General features: G+C 43.4%; 1 protein-coding gene across 1 annotated transcript in view; it reads right to left on the reverse strand.

Moving 5' to 3' along the window:
- LOC124503727 (acyl-coenzyme A oxidase-like protein) overlaps nucleotides 1–24,540 on the reverse strand; it is a 194,342-nt gene that overhangs the window by 169,620 nt on the left and 182 nt on the right. The window contains exon 2 of the mRNA XM_047068960.1: nucleotides 9,669–9,765. Within this exon, the coding sequence (XP_046924916.1) occupies nucleotides 9,669–9,707 (39 nt within the window). The 5' untranslated portion in view covers nucleotides 9,708–9,765. The remainder of the gene's footprint in view (nucleotides 1–9,668; nucleotides 9,766–24,540) is intronic.

Genomic DNA, 24,540 nt, shown 5'->3' on the forward strand with positions numbered 1-24,540 from the left:
ATGGAAGGAAGGCAGTTTCCCCTAAAATATTCCCCATTTCTTTGTAGAGCACTTGATGTATCAGACCTTTGTGATGCAATATTCTGTTGTAAATCAAGTTCCACAAAAATGTACATTTTTGGTTTTAGAAGTCCAGACAGTCTCCAAAGACATATTTTCTTCTTCAACTAAAATCAGCTTGATTCAGCACTGCTTGAGCTGTCTTTTCTCTGATATTAAAAGACCCTCACCACCCCCTTTATAACGCATCTGCAACCCCAGTTAGGTGCCCAGACAAGGGTACTGGACAGAAAGAGGTTCCTGACATCAGTTTTCTATTATCAGTGCCCAAACTGGTATATTTGCTGCTTCTACCTTCTGGTTTCAATTTTCTATTTTAGTTATGTCTTCTCAGTCTTGTTGAATACATGTCCTTTGTTATAATTAGCCTTGAATTGTTTTAGAAAGAGAAAGAGCTAGAGTAAAATACACAAACAAAATAAAAAAATGGGCTTCAGGGATTCAGTCATCCGGGGCCTGCTCTCAATGCGACTCTTGCCTACTGGGCTAACCGGTCCTCGGCCCTCCCTTGAAAAGAGATCCCAAGTCTGGCCACTTCTTAACATCTCCCATCACCATCTTGTGCCTGGACTGTCGTAAAAGCCCCTCAGCTGGCCTCCCTGCTTCTACTCTGCTCCAAACTTCAGACATTATATTTTTTTATTATTAAGGTAAAATTTACATATAGTGAAATGCCCAGAGCTTGAGCACATGAGTTCTGGTCAGTTATCTACCTATATAACCATCATGCCAATTAAGATTATAGAATGTTTCCATCTGCCCCAGAAAGAGCCCTCGTGCCCCTTTTCAGAGTCCCTACCCCTACAGGCAACCACTGTTCTCGTGTTATTATCTATTAACCTTGCCTGTTGTTTAATTTACATAAGTCGAATCATACAGGATGTACCTTTTTTGTGTCTGTCTTCTTTCATGCAAATAAGGCATCTGTGTTTGTGTGTCAGTAGCTCTTTCTTAGGACTCAGTAGTTTTCCATCTATGAATATGCCACAGTTTGTCCAATCTCCTATTGATGAACATTTGTGTTCCTTCCAGTTTGGGGTTATTCAAACTGTAAAAGTCTCGTAGAAGTCTTTTTGTAGACATACGTTCCCATTTCTTTTGTCAATTCCCAGGAACGCAATCGCCAGGTTAAAGGGTAGGTTTGTGTTTAGCATTGTAAATAGCTGCCAAACGGTTTTTCAAAAACGGTTATACCATTTTACACTGCTATCAACAACATAGGAGACGTCTGGTTTCGGCACATCCTCATCGGTACTATGCAGCTTTTCCATTTTTAACTCTTCTGGAGGGAATGAAATGTCATCACAGTATGGTTTAAATATGCATTTCTCAGATGACTACAGATCCTAAGCGTATCTGTACACGCTTATTGGCCATTTGTATACTTCCATAAAGTGTCTATTCAAGTCCTTTGCCCATTTTTTAAATTGGGTTATCTGGGAGTGCCTGGGTGCCTCAGCTGGTTAAGCATCCGACTTCAGCTCAGCTCATGAACTCACAGTTTGTGAGTTCGAGCCCCGGATCAGGATCTGTGTTGACAATGAGGAGCCTGCTTAGGATTCTCTGTCTTCTTCTCTCTCTGCCCCTCCCCTGCCGTGTCTTGAACTCACAAACCTCAAGATCATGACCTGAGGCAAAGTCAGACACTTAACTGACTAAGCCACCCAGGTGCCCCGAAAACAGCAAACATTTTGAAATTATCAGGTTATATCTCCTTTGTTCCCATAATAAAATCATAAGAATGTCCTTCTATTCTCAGTACCATTCTATTCTCAGGAGTTCCCAATGCTAGAACTGATTCACTAAACAAATATTTATTGAACATCTCATATGTGTCATGTCCTGAACTAGGTCCTGGAAATGTGACCATAAATAAGACCAATCTCTGCTGTCTAAAAATTTACATAGTTGGGGCACCTGGGTGGTTTCCCTGGTTAAGCATCTGACTTCAGCTCAGGTCATGATCTCACGGTTCATGAGTTCGAGCTCCGCGCCAGGCTCTGTGTTGACAGCTCAGAGCCTGGAGTCTACTTCAGATTCTGTGTCTCCTTCTTTCTCTGCCCCTCCCCTGCTCATGTGTTCTCTCTCTCTCTCTCTCTCTGTCTCAAAAATAAATAAACATTAAAAAAATTAAATTGGGTATTTTGTCCTTTTATCATCGGGCGCTAGGAATTCTTTATGTAACATAGGTACAAATCCTTTGTATCTGGACATAATTTTTTCAAATATATCCATTGCAGATATCTTTTCCTAGTTTGTGGATTGCCCCTTTATTCTCTTAATGATGGCTTTTGATGAAAAACAGTCTTCGATTTATCAGTTTTTTTCTTTGACATGTTTAGCATCTGGGGTGGGGGGGTCCTCTCTAAGAAACCTCTGCCCACCCTAGGTCCGAAGGACATTTCTCCTTTGTTCTTTTGCAAACTTTGTAATTTTAGAATTTATGTTTAGGTGTATAATACGACTCAAATTATTTTTGCGTGTCCTATGAGATAGGGATCAAGGTAAACTTTTTTCTACATATTTATCTACTTGTTCCAGCACCATTAAAGAAAAGGCTTTTCTTTTCCCCTTGAATTGCCCTGGCAACATTGTTAAAAAATCCATCGTCATATATGTATGGGCTTATTTCAGGATTCTCCATAATGTCCCATTAATCTACTTGTCTGTCCTTATACCAATACAACATAATCTTGAGTAGCTTTATAATAAGTCTTGAAATATGTAATGAAGGTCCTCCACAGGTGTCCTCTTTCAGGATTGCTTTCATGATTACAGATCTTTCGCATTTCCGTATATGTTTTCTGAATCAACTGGTAAACTTTGATCAAGGCACTATACTATTTTAAAAATAAGCATCATGCGGTGCTGCCCCCGCCTCCCCCTTCCCCTACCTCCCACCCAACATTATGAAAACCCTCCAATGACTCCAGTTACTTTTGCAAGAAAATCCAACCCTCTGACCATGGCCTCCCCATCTGGCTCTTCTTATTCTCTGCCGGCTCCTTAGTCTCTGCTGATTCTCTGGGGGAGCCACACAGTAGGGTAGGGTGCTTGAGGAGAGTGCTGGGCGAATCCTGCGACAAAGGCCGTGGGTAACCATTGTACTTCTGTTCTCCCCAGGGGCCTTGACTACTCCAGGAAAGCCCAATGTCAGGAACAATGAAAAGGTGCCGTGCCCACGGCTCTGTCTGAGGATATTTATCTCCTTTCGCAACAACATCAGTGTAGTATTCTGACAGTTTAGGATTTTCCAGATTCTTGCGTTAAATTTAATGCCTCTTCTCCTCGCAGCACACGCTTCCTTACCAAATTCCCAGCTGCTTTGGAAATTTTGTGTTTGTCATTAATGTTATCACACAGCTTATCAGCATTGACGGCATGTAATGATGAACGTGTCATACTGATGACCAGCTTAAAAGGCACGAGCTTACTTTCATGCTAATGCAAAGTCTTTTTATAGTTTACGTTAATTTTAGTGTAAAACGGTTTTCTAATGTTTGCAACACGAAAGATCATGTTGCCTGTGAAGAGAGACAGTTTTGCTTCTTTTCCGGTTTACCATGTTTGATTTTTTTTTTTTTTTACTGTTTCCAATCATTTTATTACTCACCATGTTTGATTTTTATCTGCAGCATCTACAACCATCTGACATATGAATTTACTTGTTGATTCTTTTATTGTCTGCCTCCTCCCAGGCTAAAATATAAGCTCCATAAAAACAAGGGATTTTGGTCTGCTCTGTTCACTGCCTCTTGAACAATGCCTGGCTCATAGTAGGTGTTCAATAAATAGTTGTAAAACGAGTGAATCGCCTCACCTGCCACAGAGAAGGGACTTAGCAAATTACAGCAAGTAATAACTATTGTTATTTTAACATGACATTTCACCGTAACAATAATAATTAAGCCCCAAAATAAGTTTTCATTGTGCCAAATTGTCTACAGTGCAATAAATAAAGAACACTGGGATTCCGGCTGCTCTGGAGTCCCTGGGTGGATCCCAACTCACTCCTGGCATCTTCTCTCAAGTAATTCCTGTGGCCATCATAGATGACAACTCACTTTAAATGCCAATCTACACAGAGGAACTTCTGTAAACAGGCCACTCTGTCTTGTCATCTCTGCTCAAATCCTCCACAGCATCCCTTGTGGCCAGGGCTGGCCTGGCCAGACTGCTGGCCAAGTGGCCAGGGTCCAAGTCTGTAAAGCTGGAGCTGGGACAGGGCCTCCTGCCAAAGGCAGCACACAAGACTGAGAGCCAGGGGCAGCCTGTCACAGCCCACTAGGAAAAGCCTGGGTTCCAGTACAAACAGAAGCCAGAGGGCCAAGGGCAGAGCTAAGGCTAGAGTGTTAGAGCCAAGAGCTCAAAGCAGGCCAAGAACCAGTACAGGGAAGGGGGTGGGGGGGCAGGGGTGTGTACTTGGTCATGGTCTGCAGGACCTATCAGGGCTGGCACTGGTGTCTATGGGCAGCAGGGCAGGCCTCAGTAGGATGGGCTGGTGTAAAGGGCCTGTGGCAGAGTAAACATCCTCACCTTCACAGCATATTCTCTACTGAGCGCTTTCTCCACAACACACCTGTGGATTCTGCGTAACTTGCTGGGAAAGGCTACTCCTTTTCTCGGGGGCTAATTAGGAACGCAATCACTCTTCCCATTCCTAAATACCTTCTAAGGTGAGCTGACCTCAGAGTCTTACTCCATTTTAGATATGATCGCCCACCTGGTATTTCTTTAAAAACAAAGACAGGGGCGCCTGGGTGGCTCAGTCTATTGAGCGTCCGACTTCGGCTCAGGTCATGATCTCGCGGTCTGTGAGTTCGAGCCCCGCGTCGGGCTGTGTGCCGACAGCTGGAGCCTGGAGCCTGCTTCGGATTCTGTGTCTCCCTCTCTCTCTGCCCCTCCCCCGCTCACACTCTGTCTCTCTCTGTCTCAGAAGTAAACATTTAAAAAAAATTTTTTTAATAAAAAACAAAGACAAAAACCATCTTAAACCGAGACTAAAATTCTGACCGAAATAATAATTATACTATGATAAATACAAATATAAAGCCACTAATCTCCTGCCAGTTCCCCTTCAAACTGATCTGAGAGTGGACTTCCTGAGACGACAGTGGATGGTTTTAGATCAGTGGTTCTCAAACTTTATGGTCTCTGGACCCCTTTCCATTCTTAAAAATTATTGAGGATTCCAAAGAGCTTTTGTTTATGCAGGTTATGTCTATCAAGATACCATACTAGTAATGCAAACTGAGAGTTTAAAAATTTTTTATTCATTTAAAAATAATAATACTATACCCATTACATGTAACTGACATAATTCTTATGAGAAATCACCATAACTGGGACACCTGGGTGGCTCAGTCAGCTGAACATCTGATTCTTGACTTCAACCCAGGTCATGATCTCGTGGTTCATGGGATAGAGCCCCCAGTCGAGCTCCATACTGTGAGTGCTTGGGACTCCCTCGCCCTCTCTCCCTGCTCGTACTCTCTGTCTCTCTCAAAACAAATAAACGTTTTTTTAAAAACCTTTAAAAAGGGGGCACCTGGGTGGCTCAGTCAGTTAAAGTCCTGACTTTTGGTTTCGGCTCAGGCCATGATGTCACGGTTCATGAGTTCAAGCCCCACATTGGGCTCCGTGCTGATGGTATGGAGTCTGCTTGGGATTCTCTCTCTCTGCCCCTCCCCTGCGCAATCTCTTTTTATCTCTCTCAATCTCTAAATAAATAAAGTTAAAAAGAAAGAAAGAAAGAAAGAAAGAGAACATTAAAAAAATAAAGAACTCCCAAACCAAAAAAATCAGTGAGAAGAATGACGTTGTTTTATATTTTTACAAATTATTTTAGCATCTGGCTTAACGAAAGACAGCTAAACTCTCATATTTGCTTCTGCGCTCATATTTGCTTCTGCTGCCATATGTTGTTTTGGTTGAAGGTTATGATGAAAATCTGGTGTCACACACGTAGTTGGAAATCTACTTTTCAGGTAGTACCTGAAAGGGTCTTGGGTACCCCCAGGGGTCCTCAGACCATACTTCCAGAGCCACGGGTTTAAATAATAATGACACTGCCATGCCCAACACCCATGTGGGTCATGGGGATGAGGACAAGCAGAACTCGGGATGAGAGAGAAGATGTTGGGGTGGGGGAGGCAACGCAGGCATGGAATGGGTACTCTGTTATTCAAATATCTGCCCTCACTCCTCACTCCTGTTAGCCAGGAACAGCTTGATCCTAACTGTCTTCCTCCTGGGGAAAGGAAACATTGGGACAGAGCATTCCTATAAGTCAGCCCTGAAACATGACTGGCAGAGACCAAATGCTGAATGGGAACAATTTGGGGTAGACAGCAGAGTCCTGGGAAAGAAGGATAAGAGAGCGGTACTCAAGCCAGGATACACACTGGACCACTTGGGAAATTTAAATACTGATTGATTGAGTGAAAGCCTGGACGGCAGGAGTTTGGAAAGTTCCCCCAGATAATTCTAATGTGCGGCCAGGGATAAGAACGGCCAGGTTTAAGTGGGCTCAAAAAGCAGACCAGCTGGGTTCAAATCTGTGTTCCACTCATTACATATACAACTTAGTAGATGCATAACCTCGGGCCAACTACCCGTCTTCAATTTACTCATCTGTAAACTGGAAACACCATTATGGATGGTGTGGATATTAAGTGAGATCATCCATTTAAAGTTCTTGGTGCTGTGACTGGCATTAAATACGTACTCAGTAAGTCTGAGCTGTCATTATGGGGTATGGTGATTTTGGTGCAGGCCGTCAGCCTCAGTCGACCCCAGTTTCAGTGTTCCCATAAAGTAGATCTCCCGCCTAGGTCCTCTGTCTCCCCAACTCTGGAAATACAGGGAGTCGGTGGCTTCCCCCACCCAGGATTTCCACAGGGGAAGAAGAGGACAGTTGGCTTAGGGCCACAAATGTGGCATCACCAGAAACAGGCACGTGAGAAGTCAGCGAGGTGCAACGATGTTCACACTGTGCATGTGCTCACACACATGTGCGTATAACTCTGTAGTCAGACTCGGATATTGTTTTTTCCTTTTGAAATCATTAGGACATCTCAAATCTACTGCAGATGGCAGAGGGGAAAACACAGAGTGGAAACATTTTAATGGCTTATTCTTGGCCGGTGGCCTGTCCATAGAGACCTGGAACGAATGAGACTCACTCCTCATTTGTCCTCAAGAACATCATCATTACACATTCCACACAGCATTCTGCCTTGGAGCTCATCGGATCATCCACAAAAGTTAACAGCAACACGAAACGGGGGCCAGGGAAGGATGGAAAGACCTGGAAAGCTCTCTGAACAGGCAGTATAGCCATGACTCAATATTTTTATTAAGAGGCAGAATGAATCATGTAACACTCCTTCTAGAGTTACTGGACGTGGACAGCTCCTCCAGCAGTTTACAGGGCAGAATTTGAGAGCCTTCAAAAATAGATGTGCCGCTGAGTTTCGTGACATCCACCCAAAGAGATGAGCCTGCTGTGCTGATGACCGACTAGTTTAATTTCCTTCAGGTTCATTGGCTTTTGCGAATTCACGCAGAGAAAAGCGCCAAATGGGCTGAAGTAAGTCACAGAAATGAACCGGAGGGATTGTCTGGGACCAATCCTGTGGCTCCTGGAGGAATAAACCTAATCAACCTGGACAGGGTTGTCCAGGCTGCCCAAGACCATGGAAGGAGCCACTGAAACAGCAAGATAATTGGATCCAGGGATCAACAGCTTCGGCGGGAGCAAGATTACACAGGCTAATCCTTCAGACTCAGTAGGATGAGCGGCAATTAGTAAACTTCATTAAGGGATCAACTGTCACATCCGGTCTTGAATACTGACACTGAGTGAGGCTATGGACATATTGGACTGATTAAGAGGAGGCTGACCACGTGTCAAGATTTCACCTTCCATCTAGCCCCATGCCAGATGCACTGGAGACCAGACTCTCACTCATACAGTGGCTGAAATCAAAGAGGGTTGGGGTCGTTTGCTTTTTGTCTTTTTTCTTTGCCGGTTGTATTCACAGCTCTGAACGTATGCTCCACTGAGAGGCAGTTTACTAGCTTAAAACCCACTTTGCCAAACTGCTTGGTATGAAATGATTTTTCAGGCTTTGCAAGCATGCTTCCCTCTGTTATGTGGTCATTTTCTTTCCACATGCTGTCCTTCTAAGTGTGCCCTTGTCACCTCGGAGGTGGCTACAGTACTCCCACAGGGGGTGCCAAAGCTCTACCTTTTGACCAGATGATCCTGGGTCTGTCCTTGCTCAGGACAGCCAACCACAGGGGGTGGCAGGGTGGTGATCTATTCACCTCAGGTCCCCCACTGGCTCTGATCCACATTTCACAGAAACAAGCCTTCGATGGCCTCCAGAATGGGGAAGACCTCCACCCCCTCAGTCCTCAGACTCCCCTCCACAGCTTGCACTGGGCAGGAAAGAGTCAGGCTCCCTGCAGGATAGGTTCCTGAAGCTTATTCCTCATTCAAGCCCCTTTCCTAGGGTCTCACCAGGAGTTTTGTTTTGTTTTGTTTTGTTTTGTTTGTTTTGTTTTGTTTAATGAAAGTGTTAGGTTTAAGGAAGCTATGGAGTTGAATGAAATGGATGGAAATCAATTTTTTTTAAGTTTATTTTTTGAGAGATAGTGCAAGCAGGGGGGAGGGGCAGAGAGAGAGGGAGACCAAGGATCCGAAGTGGGATCTTGCAAAGCCAGTAGAGAGCCCCCCTTGGGGCTCAAACTCATGAACCGTGAGATCACGACCTGAGCCGAAGTCAGATCCTTAACCAACTGAGCCACCCAGGCGCCCCTGGAAATCAGTTTAAACTCGGCTAAAACATATAGCTCCTAATGTTCACTTCACGAAGGAGTTCTCTAATCACATATTCTTTATTTCCTTCTTTCTTTTTAATGAGGCTAAATTGACTAAAATAATTTCACTGAGTTTAGAATGGCAATGTTTAGACAAACAAGACTCATACATTTTGGACAAGTCTAACTGCTTTAAAAGCCTATCAAATTAGTTCATTGCATTTCTCAGATATTTGAATTTATGCCCCAAATTACATTTCTTTTGCAAACAAATATGTCATTACTTCTGCTGAGTCCCCAATTCCCTAGCCTGTGATCTTCAGAGACGTGAATGTGTGGGCCAAGGGAAGGAGATCAATTAGGTTACGGGGGAGTGGGGCAGGAAAAAAAGGCTGAAAGGGCACCTGGGTGGCTCAGTTGTTTACATGTCTGACTTCCACTCAGGTCATGATTTCATGGATCGTGAATTCATGCCCGCACTGGGCTCTGTGCTGACAGCATGGAGCCTGCTTCGGATTTGCTGTCTCCCTCTCTCTCTGCCCCTTCCCACTCCCACTCTCTCTCTCTCTCTCAAAAATAAATTAAAAAACATTAAAGAAAGAAAGAAAAAAGGGGCTGAAGAAGGCATTTCCCCATACCAATGACAGTTTTCCCTGGGACAAAATAAACATCCTTCCACAAGTCACAGAAGTAAACAACAAAAATAAAAATATTTTTCTTTCTCTTTCTGTCTCTCTGTCTCACTCATATGCACATCACAGCAAAATAACAATGAAACATACCTGTTCCTGAATTGCACGTTTTAACAGAGGTAGACCCATGGCAAACTGCACTCTCTGAAATGTCAAAGCTCTCGTTTCATCCAGACTTAAATCATACCTGTGAAGAACAGACACAAAATGAGTGTTAAGGCACTGACTTGGTGACTCTGAGTAGAGCCTTTGGACCAAGGGATGTGACAGAGCAGACAGTTTTGAGAGTAAGTATCCCTCTCTTACATGATACTGCAGGTCAAAGGAGGCCAGCTATGTGTGTAACACAGACCATGTGTTCAATATAGTGGGGTACAAATGGAACGAAAGACAGAAGGATTTCCTGAAAGGGTGACTTTAAAACAAGACTCCAGCATCCCCTCTTCAGGTGCAAAAGATTTTCATGTACCCAAAATGACTCAAGAGCAGCTACTAGGGAGAGGGGGGGAGAAGAGAGTGACCTGTGTGGTACAAGGGGCGGACTGTACTGGCCATGAGGACTGTCACTTAGAGTTTCCTTCAAGAGAACCCAGAGTCGGGAGCAGTTTCCAAACAAGCTCCAGCTGCCATACCTTGGAATTAATAGTGGCATTCACACCAGGCTACTTTCCTCTTGCCTGCTCCTAGCTGTGATTGAGTAGGGTAACATTCTAGATAAAGGCCATTATTGCCCAACAGGCAACTTATGCCAGGAGACCCCCCTCTGCCACTGGCCCACTGAGACTTTCTTATAACTGCACTGTGCCCTTCTCTCTCATTCCACAGTGTCAGCCCTGCCTGCACACACTCTGAAGCTTCTCTCCACCTCCTCCAGCTCCCTTACATTATCTTCCACAGACCCCAGCCCCTCCCATAAGTCACCCACTCATCTAGTCCCATCCTGGCATTTGCTTCTCAACAAACCTAAACTGACACAGAGGGGGAGATTCCACTCTTCCATCTAAAATGTTTAAATGCAAAGCATAACCTGAGCCTGAAAGAAACCTCATTCAGGTTTGACCCTTGGCTCTGTGTGACCAACATCAAGTGACCTGGCTTCCTAGTACCTCCATCCTCTCATCTGGAAGATGGGAATGATAATTGCACATAACTCAGAGGATTGTCACCTCAAATGCTTATCCCAGTTCCCAGTGCTTGCATATTTATAGTAAGTGCTCAATAGTATTAACCTCCATTCATACCCTTAGTTACCACCCCACCCCCCCCCAAACTCTGTTAGATCCCTTTTTACAGTCTCAGCACCCAACCCAAGGCTGGCCACACTATGCTCCATTAAACTTATTTTCTTCCTATAGTTTCATGACCAGATCCTGGAGACAGCGTTCCCATGTATGTCCCAAAAGGCATGCCAAATACATATACTATCCCTATATAAAGTTCATTCCTAACAAGAAATACAAACTGAATGGGTGCAGGGTCCAAGTCTTGAACTGTCTAGCCCTCTGGACCAGCACAGTGTCTCACATTTCCTAAATACCTGCTGGTTGATTGCCTCAGACCAAACAAGAACCAATCTGATTATCTTGACTTTCTCCCATCCATTCAGCTGGCAGATAACAAAAAATTCAAGGGGACCCACCATTCATCCTGGAATGTAAAATAAATGCCAACACTCACCCCCCAGAATGCCAGATGGACACAGAAACTCCCCAACAGAAGAATCTTCTCTTTTTCTTTTTACGAGTCAACTAGCAGACCTGATCTGAAAACCACTAGTGGGGATTTCAGTATACACATTACTGCATTCAATCAACATTTTCCCTCAGGAGAACAGAAAACAAAAATTCCATCTTCAATGAAACTAGGAGTCAGGGAAAAATCTCCAGATACTCACATAGAGGTAAAACCTGCTAATGCATCTGAATTGATGCAGGATTTGGGCAGGAGGAGGTGGAAAGAAGAACCACAGAAAGAGATATCACAGCACAAGGGCCAAATGGTGGTAAATCTTAAAACACACTGGCAAAAATGCACTTCCTAATGTAAGATGTACACACTGAGATGTATAACTTGGAGCTTTAATCTGGAAGAGCAAGATAAGGATGGCAATGAGCTAGCAGGTAAGAAGGCTCGCTGGTCCCTGAGCCAGGTTTAGGGTCCGGGCAGTGAGCAGAATCACAGGGACAGGCCATGTTTTAAAGAAGCAGTCTATCTCTGTGGCAGCAAGGAAGGGAAAAGGTTCTATGTTATGAAAAGGGACTACCCTGAACCACCATCCCAACTTCTCCTGCTCCCCAACCCTGAAACCTCTTAGAATAACCAGGCCAGGGGTACCTGGGTGGTTGGTTAAGTGTCTGACTCTTGATTTCAGCTCAGGTCATGATCTCATGGTTTTGTGGGTTTGAGCCCCACATCGGGCTCTGCGCACTGACCATGTGGGGCCTGCTTGGGATTCTCCCTCTCTCCCTCTCTCTCTGCCCCTCCCCTACTCGTGTTCTCTCTGACTCTCTCAAAATAAATAAATAAACTTTAAAAAAGATAAAAGCAAAGCAAAGAAAGCAGCAAAAATGAACTACTGGGACCTCATCAAAATAAAAAGCTTCTACACAGCAAAGGAAACAATCAGCAAAACTAAAAGACAACTGACAGAATGGGAGAAGATACCTGCAAATGACATATCAGATAAAGGGTTACTATCCAAAATCTATAAAGAACTTATCAAACTCAACACCCAAAAAACAAATAATCCAGTGAAGAAATGGGCAAAAGACATCAATAGACACTTCTCCAAAGAAGACATCCAGATGGCCAACCGACACATGAAAACATGCTCAACATCACTCATCATCAGGGAAATACAAATTAAAACCACAAAGAGATACCACCTCACACCCATCAGAATGGCTAACATTAACAACTCGGGCAACAACAGATGTTGGCAAAGAGAAAGCATCTCTTGTGCATTGTTGGTGGCAATGCAAGCTGGTGCAGACACTCTGGAAAACAGTATGGAGGTTCCTCAAAAAACTAAAAATAGAACTACCCTACGACCCAACAATTGCACTACTAGGCATTTATTCAAGGGATACAGGTGTGCTGTTTTGAAGGGATACATGCACCCCCATGTTTATAGCAGCACTATCAACAATAGCCAAAGTGTGGAAAGAGCCCAAATGTCCATCGATGGATGAATGGATAAAGAAGGTGGTATACACACACACACACACACACACACACACACACACACGCACAATGGAGTATTACTTGGCAATCAAAAAGAATGAAATCTTGCCATCTGCAACTATGTGGATGGAACTGGAGGGTATTATGCTAGGTGAAATTAGTCAGTCAGAGAAAGACAAAAATCATATGACTTCACTCCTATGAAGACTTTAAGAGACAAAACAGATGAACATAAGGGAAGGGAAACAAAAATAATATAAAAACAGGGAGGGGGACAAAACAGAAGAGACTCATAAATGTGGAGAACAAACTGAGGGTTGCTGGAGGGGTTGTGGGAGGGGGCATGGGCTAAATGGGTAAGGGGCACTAAGGAATCTACTCCTGAAATCATTGTTGCACTATATGCTAACTAATTTGGATGTAAATTTTAAAAAACAAATAAATAAATAAAATAAGAAAAGAAAAGAAAGAAAAGAAAAAAGAAAAGAAAAGAAAAGAAAAGAAAAGAAAAGAAAAGAAAAGAAAAGGTCAGGCCAGCAATCATCCAATAGTATTCAAGTAATCCAATTACAAGTAATAAAAAGATACTAGCATAGAATTGATACAATGATCCTATAAGAAAAGTGGAGAAAAAGAGCAGCAAATCCATTAACAAGGCAAAACACTACCAGAAAAAAGGTCTGGTCAAAAAATTGTGACCAAATATTATCTGTATGTTAAGTGAAACCAGTGGTGTAATAAAGCCAGCTTAAATCAGTTCATGGGATGCAACTGTTAGATGTTAAAGAATTTTTGTGGACTGGTTTTTAAACACAGCCATTATCAAAAATTAACCTATATGAAGTTACACTTCAATAAATTACATTTATAAATAAAGGCAATAAAAGACTCAAACTCATCACTTCCTAATTATTTTGTCATATTTTACTATCATCTATGAGCTTCAGGTTATTTATGTCTATTGGTGGAAATTCTACATAATGGAGGACTTCTGGTTCTGCCAGCATGAAATAGCCCCATTCTTTCTCCCAGATTCTCCCTCTTACACAGGAAAAAACCCGTGAACCGTACGCAATAAACAAACATAGGAAGATTCTGATAGGTGCAAAGAAGGCAGGCCACCTGGGGGGCACTCAGGGCTTGAGGAATGGCATGTCAGGGGATTCTCTGAGTCTCCTTATTGCTTCCCGTCTATGCTGCACAAGAGGCTTTAGAATCTTCTAACCCAGAATTTCCAGCAGGCAGAGACAAAAAATACTCCAAGAAAAGCCTGCTCTCCCTAGCTGAAGGATGTGAAAAGGGTCTAGAGTTGCTGGGCAAATATTAGACTATCTTTAGGAACGCAGGCGGGGGAAGCGAGCCACTGGCAGTGTGGGTGTGCAGTGGGGTTCATGGGCATCAGCGAGGACAGACCTTCAGAGCACACACAGCACAGGGAGCTTGCAAAACTGTGGGCTCGGCAGAAGTCCAGCCTTAGCCTGATTCGATGGGACAGGCTGGAGTATAAATGGCACCACGGAGTTGTCTCATCCTGTCATTCAATCACGGGCAGAAAGCATAACCTCAGGCATTTCCTGGGACAGTAACTCCCATGAGTCCAGGACAATTCCCCGGAAGTTCAGCTGTGAGTTGATATCAGTCAACACTGACAGTAGCTACGAGATGAGTATACAGGTTTGGTGAAGGGATCAGGGTAGGGTGTTAACAGCAGTTGCTGAGCAGCTGGCTAAAGAAGTTAGAAAAAAAAATTAAACTAAAAGAAAGGAGAAAAAATAAATTATTAAAGGAAAAGTAGAAAAGCAATCAGTTAGAAAACAGAAAAAGTAATAACTAATAAATCCAAAATCTGGGCTCTGAAAAAAAATGTTCAGAGGTTGTTAAACATTACTCTGGCAGTATTAGCCAATGCAATTTGACAAGGGAAAGAAATTCAAGAAATGAAAATTTGAAAGAAACAGATAAAATTATGTACAGGTGATACACGTGTTCGATTGACTCTTTTAATGGCCCCTTTGCCAGATCTCCTCTGATCCCTGCGCTTTGACACTGCAGTTCTCCTAAAGAGGTAGAGTATACTTCCTCACCCCTTGAATCTGGGTTTGGCCACGTGATTTGCTTTGGTCATTAAGATATTGGTAGACTTGAGAAAAGCAAAGACTTGGGGCGCCTGGGTGGCTCAGTCAGTTAGGCATCTGACTTCAGCTCAGGTCCTGATCTCATGGTTTGTGAGTTCGAGCCCCACTTCGGGCTCTGTGCTAAGAGCTCAGAGTCTGGAGCCTGCTTTGGATTCTGTGTCTCATTCTCTCTCTGCCCCTCCCCCACTTGTGCTCTGTCTCTCAAAAACAAAGAAATTTTTTTAAAAAGAAAGAAAAGCCTTAAAAAAGAGCTACTCCATTTCTCTTCCTCCCTTGCTCCTGTGCAATCCCATGGGAATATGCTTGAGCTAATCTAAGAACATACCTGGGCTAGCTGGCCATGTGGAGGCAAGGTATAAACTGAGAGACATGTGAGGAAGAGCCTGGTTGTCTCATCCAAGGCCATTCTAGATCAGCTTACCTCCAGCAACCCCCAAACTGGAAGAGCCTAGGTAGCTTAGCCAGTTAAGCACACGACTCTTGACTGTGGCTCAGGTCACGATTTCACGACTGGTGAGACCAAGCCCCTCAGTGGGGTCCACACTAACAGTGAGGAGCCTGATCGGGATTCTCTCTCTCCCTCTCTCTCTGCCCGTCCCCAGCTTGCGTGTACTCTCTTTCTGTCTCTCTCAAAATAAATGAATAAAAACTTAAAAAAAAAAAAAAAGAAAACTGATAAACGTGACTACATAATAACAAAAACTTTTGCGTGGCAAAACACTGTAAGAATAGTCCAAAGACAAAGGACAAAATGCAACAAGATATTTATTACTGATGTCATTGCAAAGGGCCAGTCTCCCTAATTAAAGGGCTCCTATATAACTCATTAAAAACAGACCAACAAGTAGGCAAAGTATTTGAACAGATGGCCCACAGAATAAGGAATACAAATGACACAAATATATTTTTAACTCTCTGCTGTCATATGCAATACAAGTTAACTACACTGAAATATCCATTTTTACCTATGATGTGAACAAATCTGGACAGTCTGGTAGCACCCTGTGTTGATAAGGTTATGGAGACCAGATGCCCTTATGTGCTAGCCTAGGGGAGGCAGGGAGGGAAGTATAAATCGGTACGATTTATATGTACGGCAATTAGACATTATTTATCAAAACTACAAGTGTACCCACTTTTTGACTCAGCAATTCCCCTTCCGGAAACTTATCCTTTGGATTTCGTTACACATGTGAGGAGTAAGTTATAGAATCACATAAGCTATGGATCCTCTTTTTTAATAAACTCCAGTATTTATTCATTATAAACTCTGTAATCAAAAAAGAAGAAGAAGAAGAAGAAGAAGAAGAAGAAGAAGAAGAAGAAAGAAGAGAAAAGAAAAGAAAAGAAAAGAAAAGAAAAGAAAAGAAAAGAAAAGAAAAATGTGCATCAAGTGACCTTTCAAACTACAAAGACCACACAGTAAAGTCTATGGGAATGCCATGAAGTGGGTCACACAGACAAGATTCTAAAACAGAAGTATTGGCTATTTTCTTCCCATTTCCATTCCAGTCACTTTTTGATAAAATGGTTGTTATTCATCTATTTTAAAATTTTGGGAGCACCTGGGTGGCTCAGACGTTGTGGGGCATCCAAACTCTTGATTTCGACTCAGGTCATGATCTCAGCATGTGAGACAGAGCCCCGCGCCGGGCTCCACGCTGGGTGGGGAGCCTGCTGAAGAGTCTCTCCCTCTCCCTTTGCTCCTTCCCCACAACTTCTCCCTTTGCCTGCCTGCCTCTGTCTCTCTCTCTCTCTCTCTCTCTCTGTCTCAAAATTTTTCTTAATTCACATCTATTCTCGCATTATATTAAGCTTCCTGGGGCACCTGGGTGGCTTAGTCAGTTGAGCGTCCGACTTAGGCTCAGGTCATGATCTCACAGTTCGTGAGTTCGAGCCCCACATCAGGCTCTGTGCTGACAGCTCAGAGCCTGGAGCCTGCTTCACATTCTGTGTCTCCCTCTCTCTCTGCCCCTCCCCTGCTCACGCTCTGTCTCTCTCTCTGTCAAAAATAAATAAACATTAAAAAAAATTAAGCTGCCTGCTCGTACTGACAGTAAGCATCTCATAGCAGTCAAGTTTTAGTAATGATTTTGTGTCAGTCTGTGCAGAAAAATAAAACATACTGCAAGGTCAAGTGAGGATGGTTCGTGCACAGATACTACACACACTGGCCAAAGCACCTGACAAATTATTAAAAACTATAAAATAAACTCAAGAAAACCGGGTGACTCTTAAATAGCTCCCAACTATTAAAACCAAAGCTGAAGAAATTCGGTATTCAAAAAAGAAAAATGTGGATCACGAGACATTAAAGAACATTCCTCAATAGAGACAAGTTAGACATTTCAGTGAGAGGTCTACCCCATTCCCCTGCACACCCTCACTCCCAAAACGCACTACCAGAGATGTGTATAATATTACACGGGCCGAAACAGCAATTCAGCAGCACAACATTGCAAGCATCTAAAAGATGAGTGATTGAGTGAAGGACAGTGCATCCGTATAATGAGATTGTTACAGAAAAAGGAAGATCTCTCTACGTGCCAACATAAGGAAATTGCCAAGATAAGTTTTAGAAAAAAAATTTTTTTTCAACATTTTTTTTTTCAGAGACAGAGACAGAGCACGAGCAGGGGAGGGGCAGAGGGAGAGGGAGACACAGAATCCGAAGCAGGCTCCAGGCTCCGAGCTGTCAGCACAGAGTCCGACATGGGGCTCAAACCCATGAACGCAAGATGATGACCCAAGCTGAAGTCAGATGCTCAACAGACTGAACCACCCAGACGCCACATCAAGATACGTTTTAAATGAAAAAAGCAAGGTGCAAACAAGTGAATACATTACTTTTACTGTTAAAAAGCAGCGGGGGGGGGGGGGGGAGGGGGGGGAGGGAGAAGACTACATATTTGCTTGCATATACATTGTTGCTATTGCCATTCTCTTCAAGGACACACAGAAACTATTAACAGTGTTGACTGTTTGTGTGTGTGGGGTGGAAATGGGGGAAACTTGGCAAATGGCAAATAGCACTCTACCTTTTTATGTCTTCTGACTTTTCAATCACATTGAGATGTATTTTTAAAAAACACATTTAAAAAATATTTTAGGGGTGCCTGGGTGGCTCAGTTGGTTGAGTGTCCGACTCTTGATTTTGGCTCAGGCCATCATCTCATGGTCCGTGAGTTCAAGCCCCACGCTGGGCTCCATGCTGACAGTTTGGAACTTGCTTGGGATTCCCTCTCTCTCTCTCTCTCTCTCTCTCTCTGTCTCTCTGTCTCTCTGCCCCTCCCCTGTGCTCTCTTTCTCTCAAAAAACAAAACAAAACAAAAACGGGGGGGGAAGGAGGCAAAGATAAAAGGTTTCTCTAAATGTGTATTAATTTTTTAAATTGTGCACTTAAAATGACCACTAGATGGCGATTGCTCTTCATTTGAACTGCCACCGCGAGGCATTTAGGCAAGAAAGAAATTAAAGCAGGATGAAGAAGTCTTGGAAACTGCCTGAAACCTTGAGCATCTGATTATCTTAATAAAAATACCTAGATTCCTAACACTTTTCAATAAAAAAAAAGTAACCACCTCGGCAATGGAAAAAAAACGGGATTTTAAGAATAGCGCCCACCCTGAAACTCTCCAGATTCCTACACGACATGAATAACTGTGCGTTTTCAGTCTTTAAATATCAATCTCCACACCTAACAATTTTCATAGGCCACACCTCAGATGCTCTTTGTAGAACAATGGGGCATAAATCATCCACCAGAATTATTTTTCGGTATTTCAACATACATAATTTCTCTGTCTTCTTCAATCCGTAAGATACGAAGATACGGCAAATATTATTCTCCATGCCTCAGACTGCGGACAGAGGCCCTGTGGAATTAAGAGCCTTGGCAGGCCCTGGGTGGATGGTGTGGGTGTCAGGATTAGGAGCTGTGGGACACCATGAGGACAGCTGTGGGGGTACACAGAGGGCCCAGCTCTGCCCCTGGCAGTTCCACCATCACCTGACTTATCTACTGGTGTTCTGTGTAGGATTTCGCTTGGAAGGAAGACAGTGCCATTACTAACAACAAGCTTGAAAACCTCTGCCCCAGCATGTGCCACCAGCAAGAACTGAAACGAGGTACTAATGTCATCTTCCCTCGGAGAGGCGGGGGGTTTAGACACCCAGCAGAAGTCAGATACCTGTCTAGGAAGTCTCACGTGTGCAATCAAGAGCAAACTACAAGGTACAAAGTAAATACATAAATACAGAAATACAGAAATAAGCATAAACGCCTATTAGAATGGCTAAAATAAATAACACTGACTGTATCGAGTGTTGAGGAGGATGTCGAGCATCTGGACCTCTCCTTTGCTGGCGGTGGGAATAAGAAATGGTACAGCCACTCTGGAAGAGGCTGACGGTGTCTTATGAAGTTAAATGGAACTCAGCAATCCCATAGCAGGTATTTACCCAAGAGAAATGAAATCCGTTGTTTACACGAACACTTATACACGAATGTTCGCAGCCACTTGGCGATTGCCCCAAACTAGAAACAGTCCAAATGTCCCCCAAGTGGGGACTAAAGTGTGGTACATCTGTACAAGGTGGTATTGAGCAAAAAAAGGAGTGAACCACTGGTACACGCGACAACTTGAATGGATCTCAAAGGCATTGTGTCGAGTGAAAAAAAAAAAGTCACGTACTATAGGATTCCAATTTTATAACATTCTCAAAAGGACAAATTATAGTGCTGAAGAATAGATCGGTGGCTGTCAGGGGAGAGAGTTACAGGGAGAATCTGACTCTAGAGGAGAAACGGGGGGGGGGGGCGCCTGGGTGGCTCAGTCGGTTGAACACCTGACTTCGACTCAGGTTGTGACCTTGAGGGGTTTGTGGGTGTGAGCCCCACGTCGGGCTTGCTGCTGTCAGTGAGGAGCCCACTTCGGATTCTCTGTTCCCTTCTCTCTCTGCCCCGCCCCCACTTGTGTTCTCTCTCTCTCTTTCTCTCTCAAAAATAAACAAACATTTTTTTTTTTTAATTAAAAGAGGGATGCCTGGGTGGCTTAGTTGGTTAAGCATCCAACTCTTGGTTTGGGCTCAGGTCATGATCTCACGGTTCGTGGGACGGAGCCCCAGGTCGGGCTCTGCACTAAAAGCGTGGAACCTGCTTGGGATTCTCTCTCTCCCTCTCTCTCTCTGCCCTTCCTCTGCTCATGCTCTTTCTCTCTCGAAATAAATAAATAAACATTCTTTTAAAAAAGAAAAATTATGGGGGCACCTGGGTGGCTCAGTCGGTTGAGCGTCTGACTTCAGCCCAGGTCATGATCTCACGGTTCATGAGTTCGAGCCCCGCGTCGGGCTCTGTGCTGACAGCTCAGAGCCTGGAGCCTGCTTCCGATTCTGTGTCTCCCTCTCCCTCTCTGTCCCTCTCCCCATCAGGCTCTGTCTCTTTCTCTCAAAAATAAATAAACGTTAAAAAAAATTTTTTTAAGAAAAATTATAAAAGAAGATAGACAAATTATAAAAGAAGATATACAAATGGCCAATAAGCACACCAGAAACTGCTCAACAACACTGGTCGCCACGGAAATGGAAATTAAAACCGTAATGAGATACCACTATACATCCGCCTGAATGTCTAGAAAAAAATAATAATAAAGCAAAATAAAATGCTAACAAGGATGTGGGGCCACTGAACTCTACTTTGTTGTGAAGATATATAATGATACAATCATTTTGGGAAAAGGCCTGTTAACTTCTCATAAAATTAAACATGTATCTACCCTATGGCTTAACAATTACACTCCTGGATATTTACCCAAAAGAAACAAAATGCTCACAAAATTCTTGTAGTAGAACGTTCAGATCAGCTTTATTCATAACAGCCCCAAACTGGAAACAGCCCAAGTATCCATCACTAAGAGAACAGAGAAATAAACTGTGATTTATTATAAACTGTGATTTATTATATAAACTGTGATCCCATGGAATGGGATACTGCTTAGCAATAAAAAGTAATATACTACTGATACACATGCATGACGTGTATTAACCTAGAAAACATTATGCTGAGCTCTCTCGAATCACTTGTTCTGCAGGAAGCCAGCTGCCATGATGTGAGGACACTCAAGTCGCTTTATGGAGAGTCCCACACGGGGAGAAATTGAGGCCTCCTGCCAACAGTCATGTGGGTGGACCATCTTGAGAGTGGATCTTCCAGCCCCAGTCAAACCTTCATAGGACTTCAGACCTGAAGTCCTACGTGCAACCTCACGACAGACCCAGAGCCACCCAGCTAAGACGCTCTGAAATCCCCACCCACAGGAACCGGGTGAGATAATATGTATTACCTTTTATGATGCTAAGTTTTGAGGTCATTTGTGACATATCAATAGATAAATAATACACATGTCATTCTCACACACACACACACACACACACACATACACACAACTGACGGGCAGGAACTAATATCTTATTTTTAAAACACTTTAACAATATGTAATACACCAAGAATAAGACATGAGTCATAAAATGATAGCCTAATGAATTATCGCAAAGAAAACGCACCTATATAATCCTCATCCGCGTCAAAGAAAATCACACTATGTCACCAGCACACAGAATCTCCTCTCAATCATTACTCCCTCTCTCCTGCCCACTGCTAGCTGCGCTCTTGACCTGTAACTCCATCAATTATTTTTGACTGCTTCTGAATATTACAGAAATGAGATTAGACTCTATGTATTCTTTTGTGTCTCATTTCTTTTGCTCCACATGGCTAGTGAGATTTATCTTTGGTATCTACCGCAGCTGTGGCTCATTCATTTTCACTGCTGCACAGGATTACGTTGAATTAATATACCACCAAAAATATGCTGAGTGAACATATCGTGTGACTCCACTTACATTAAACTCTAAAACAGACAAAATTAAAATATAGTGGGGGGGGGATCCACAATAGTGGTTACCTCTGGGAAGATAAAAGCAAGGATTGAGTGGAAAGGGCATGAGGGAACTTTCTGGGGTGATAGTAACGTTCAATATTTTGATAGAGGTTTGAGTTACATAGGCGTATGCAGGTGTCGAAACTCTGCGAGTGGACATTTAAGATTTTTGCATTGCATTGCATTTTAAGCAAAACACGACAAAACAAACACCTGAACACATTTCGAAGTCTCGTTCATGATATGCACACTGAATTATCTCGGGGGAGGGGGGACTTTGAAATGCATCCCAAAAGTGAATTATGGTGGATAGAGGGATGTGTAAATGAACAAACATGTAATACAGCAAATACAATAATATGTTCATGGTAGGATCTAGGTGGTGAATATATGGAACTCAGTGTTAAAGTCTTTCAATTCCGTTATATGTTTAAATTTTTTAAATATAAAACTGGAAGAAAGTAGATGACCAGAAAGGGGAATTATGGTAGGGCATCATTTCCTTATGTAAAAATGAGACCTTCAAGGACAGATCTTGGTTTCTAAAAACTATTCTCAAATAAAAGGAACACGGGCTCACTGGAGAAACGGGCAGAGAAAATACAAGATGAGCCCGGAACATCTTGCGGTATTAGAAAGTAAAGAAGTCCTTCAAAAAAAAGTCCCCAAAGGATGGAGGCGTGTCAAGGGGACACAGGAGACGACTGAAAGAGCCCCCTGGGGTCAACGCTGGAACGATGAGGACAACAAAATGAATGACGTCCTACTGGACTGTGACACAGTCATAAAATAAATCTGCAGGAGTCCATAGTGATACAAATAGTTAAAATAAATAAATACATAGGGAAAAGAGATGAATAGCTTGAAATAATTTGTGTAGCTACCTCCCCCTCTAGCAGGGGGGGCTTCACCTGTCTCCACACCACTACTACTGTCCCATGAGCGTCGGCTGTGCTTAACGACCTGCTTGCAGAGGGGAACTGTCATTTTACAATGAAAAGATCTGATAAACACTACCCCGCCCGGGGTTTCAAGGTCAACATCGCCACTGATGTTGATAGTATGTACCCCCTGTTATAACTGATGAGAAGGGTACTTGCCCTCATACTCTTCCCAAAAGCCCATAACCTCCATCTAGACATGAGAAAAACATCAGACAGACCAAACTGAGGGTACTCAACAAAATACACGACCAAAGCTTTTCAAAAGTGTCAAGGTCAAGAAAAGCACGGGAAGACTGAGGATCTGTCACAGGTCAGAGGACGTTAAAGAGACATGACCACAAAACATAATGTGGCATCTTGGATGGGAGCCTGGAACGGAAATAAGACACTGGTGGAAAAAGTGAGAAAATTCTAATGCAGTCTAGAATTTAGGTAATAGTAATGAACCAGTGCTGCTTTCTTCGTTTTGACAAACGTACCGTGGTTGTGTCAGATGTTGACAACAGTGGAAACTTGCTGAGGGGTATACGGGAACTCTATTTTCTTCACAATTTTTCTAAAAATTGAGAATTATTCCAAAATTAAGTCCATTTTGAAAAGAGACAAGAAACAAGGCGACAATAACAACAACAAAAAAGATCTTTGTGCATTTTTTGAAAAACCTTGTAAAAACCCAACAAACCGAAAACCGCTTTAAAAAAGCAGTTGTGTGTTATTTTTTTCCTCTCAAAATCTAAATCAAAAATCAGTTTTAGGGCAATGGAAAGCACATTTTCAGATACCAAGCGTGAATGCCCTCCTGACAAGAAATATCCTTGGTGCCGAGCCTTATCTGGGCGGCACCCACGTTCTGGAGTGAATACTGACAAGAACTTGGAAACCAACTCTGGTGTCACAGGTTGCCTCTGCTTCACTAACCTGTTCTTTTGTCCTGGTCCCTTTAATCATTTTGCTTCGGGAGACATCTCCAGCTTGGCCCAGGTTAAACTCCCTCGGTCACTCTCTTCTCGTTGAAAATGGCAAAAATCAAAACGCTCCGTCTCCCTTAGGAAATGAGGCGGGACCCACTGCCAGGCCTTCGCACAAATGAAAGGCAGCAGTGAAGAACAGACCCCCAGAAGCAGCGAGAAGAGAAACCCTCAGTCTTCCAGTAAGTGCCACAGCTGCCTCACAACTTGACCTTCCACCTTCCAGAGCCTCCACCCACCCCCGTGAGCCCTCGCACAGCCTGGATGACCTGACCCTGAATGGAAACAGAAACCGTTAAATCATCCTGTGGTAAGTGTCAAAGACTAAGGCCCTGAACCAGCAAGGGTGACAGAAAACGCTACGGGAAGGGTTTTCTAAGCACTGCGGTTTAATTGTAGCTGTGGGGTTCGCTCAACCACAGAGAAGTACACTTGCTCAGTGGCAAACTCCACGAAAGTAGCAGAAAGAAGGCAGGGAGAGAGAGAGAAAGGAGGGAGGCGGGAGAAAAGATCCTCTCGGCCAGAGACAAAAATGTGATGGGAATCCCTGACGGGAGGCATTGCCAATCCACATTCCCGCATCCTTGGCCTGCCGGCCAGTGACTGCGGGTGAAGAGATGCTCCCTCTCCATCCTTCCTTTCGGTCTTCCTTCCCGCGCTTTCGGTAAGCGTCTGCACCACACCAAACACGGGGCACTCAAAACGGATCCGGCCTGTTCCTACCCTCAAGGAGCTCAGCCTCTAGACTGGAAGACACCGGAGGAGAAGGAGGGTCCCCAAACAGCGTGACACTG

Source organism: Lynx rufus, unplaced genomic scaffold, assembly GCF_022079265.1.
Source record: "Lynx rufus isolate CCGP_SWC_20201006 ecotype Redwood Valley unplaced genomic scaffold, mLynRuf1.p SCAF_8, whole genome shotgun sequence".
In the NCBI taxonomy this organism is placed as follows: domain Eukaryota; kingdom Metazoa; phylum Chordata; class Mammalia; order Carnivora; family Felidae; genus Lynx; species Lynx rufus.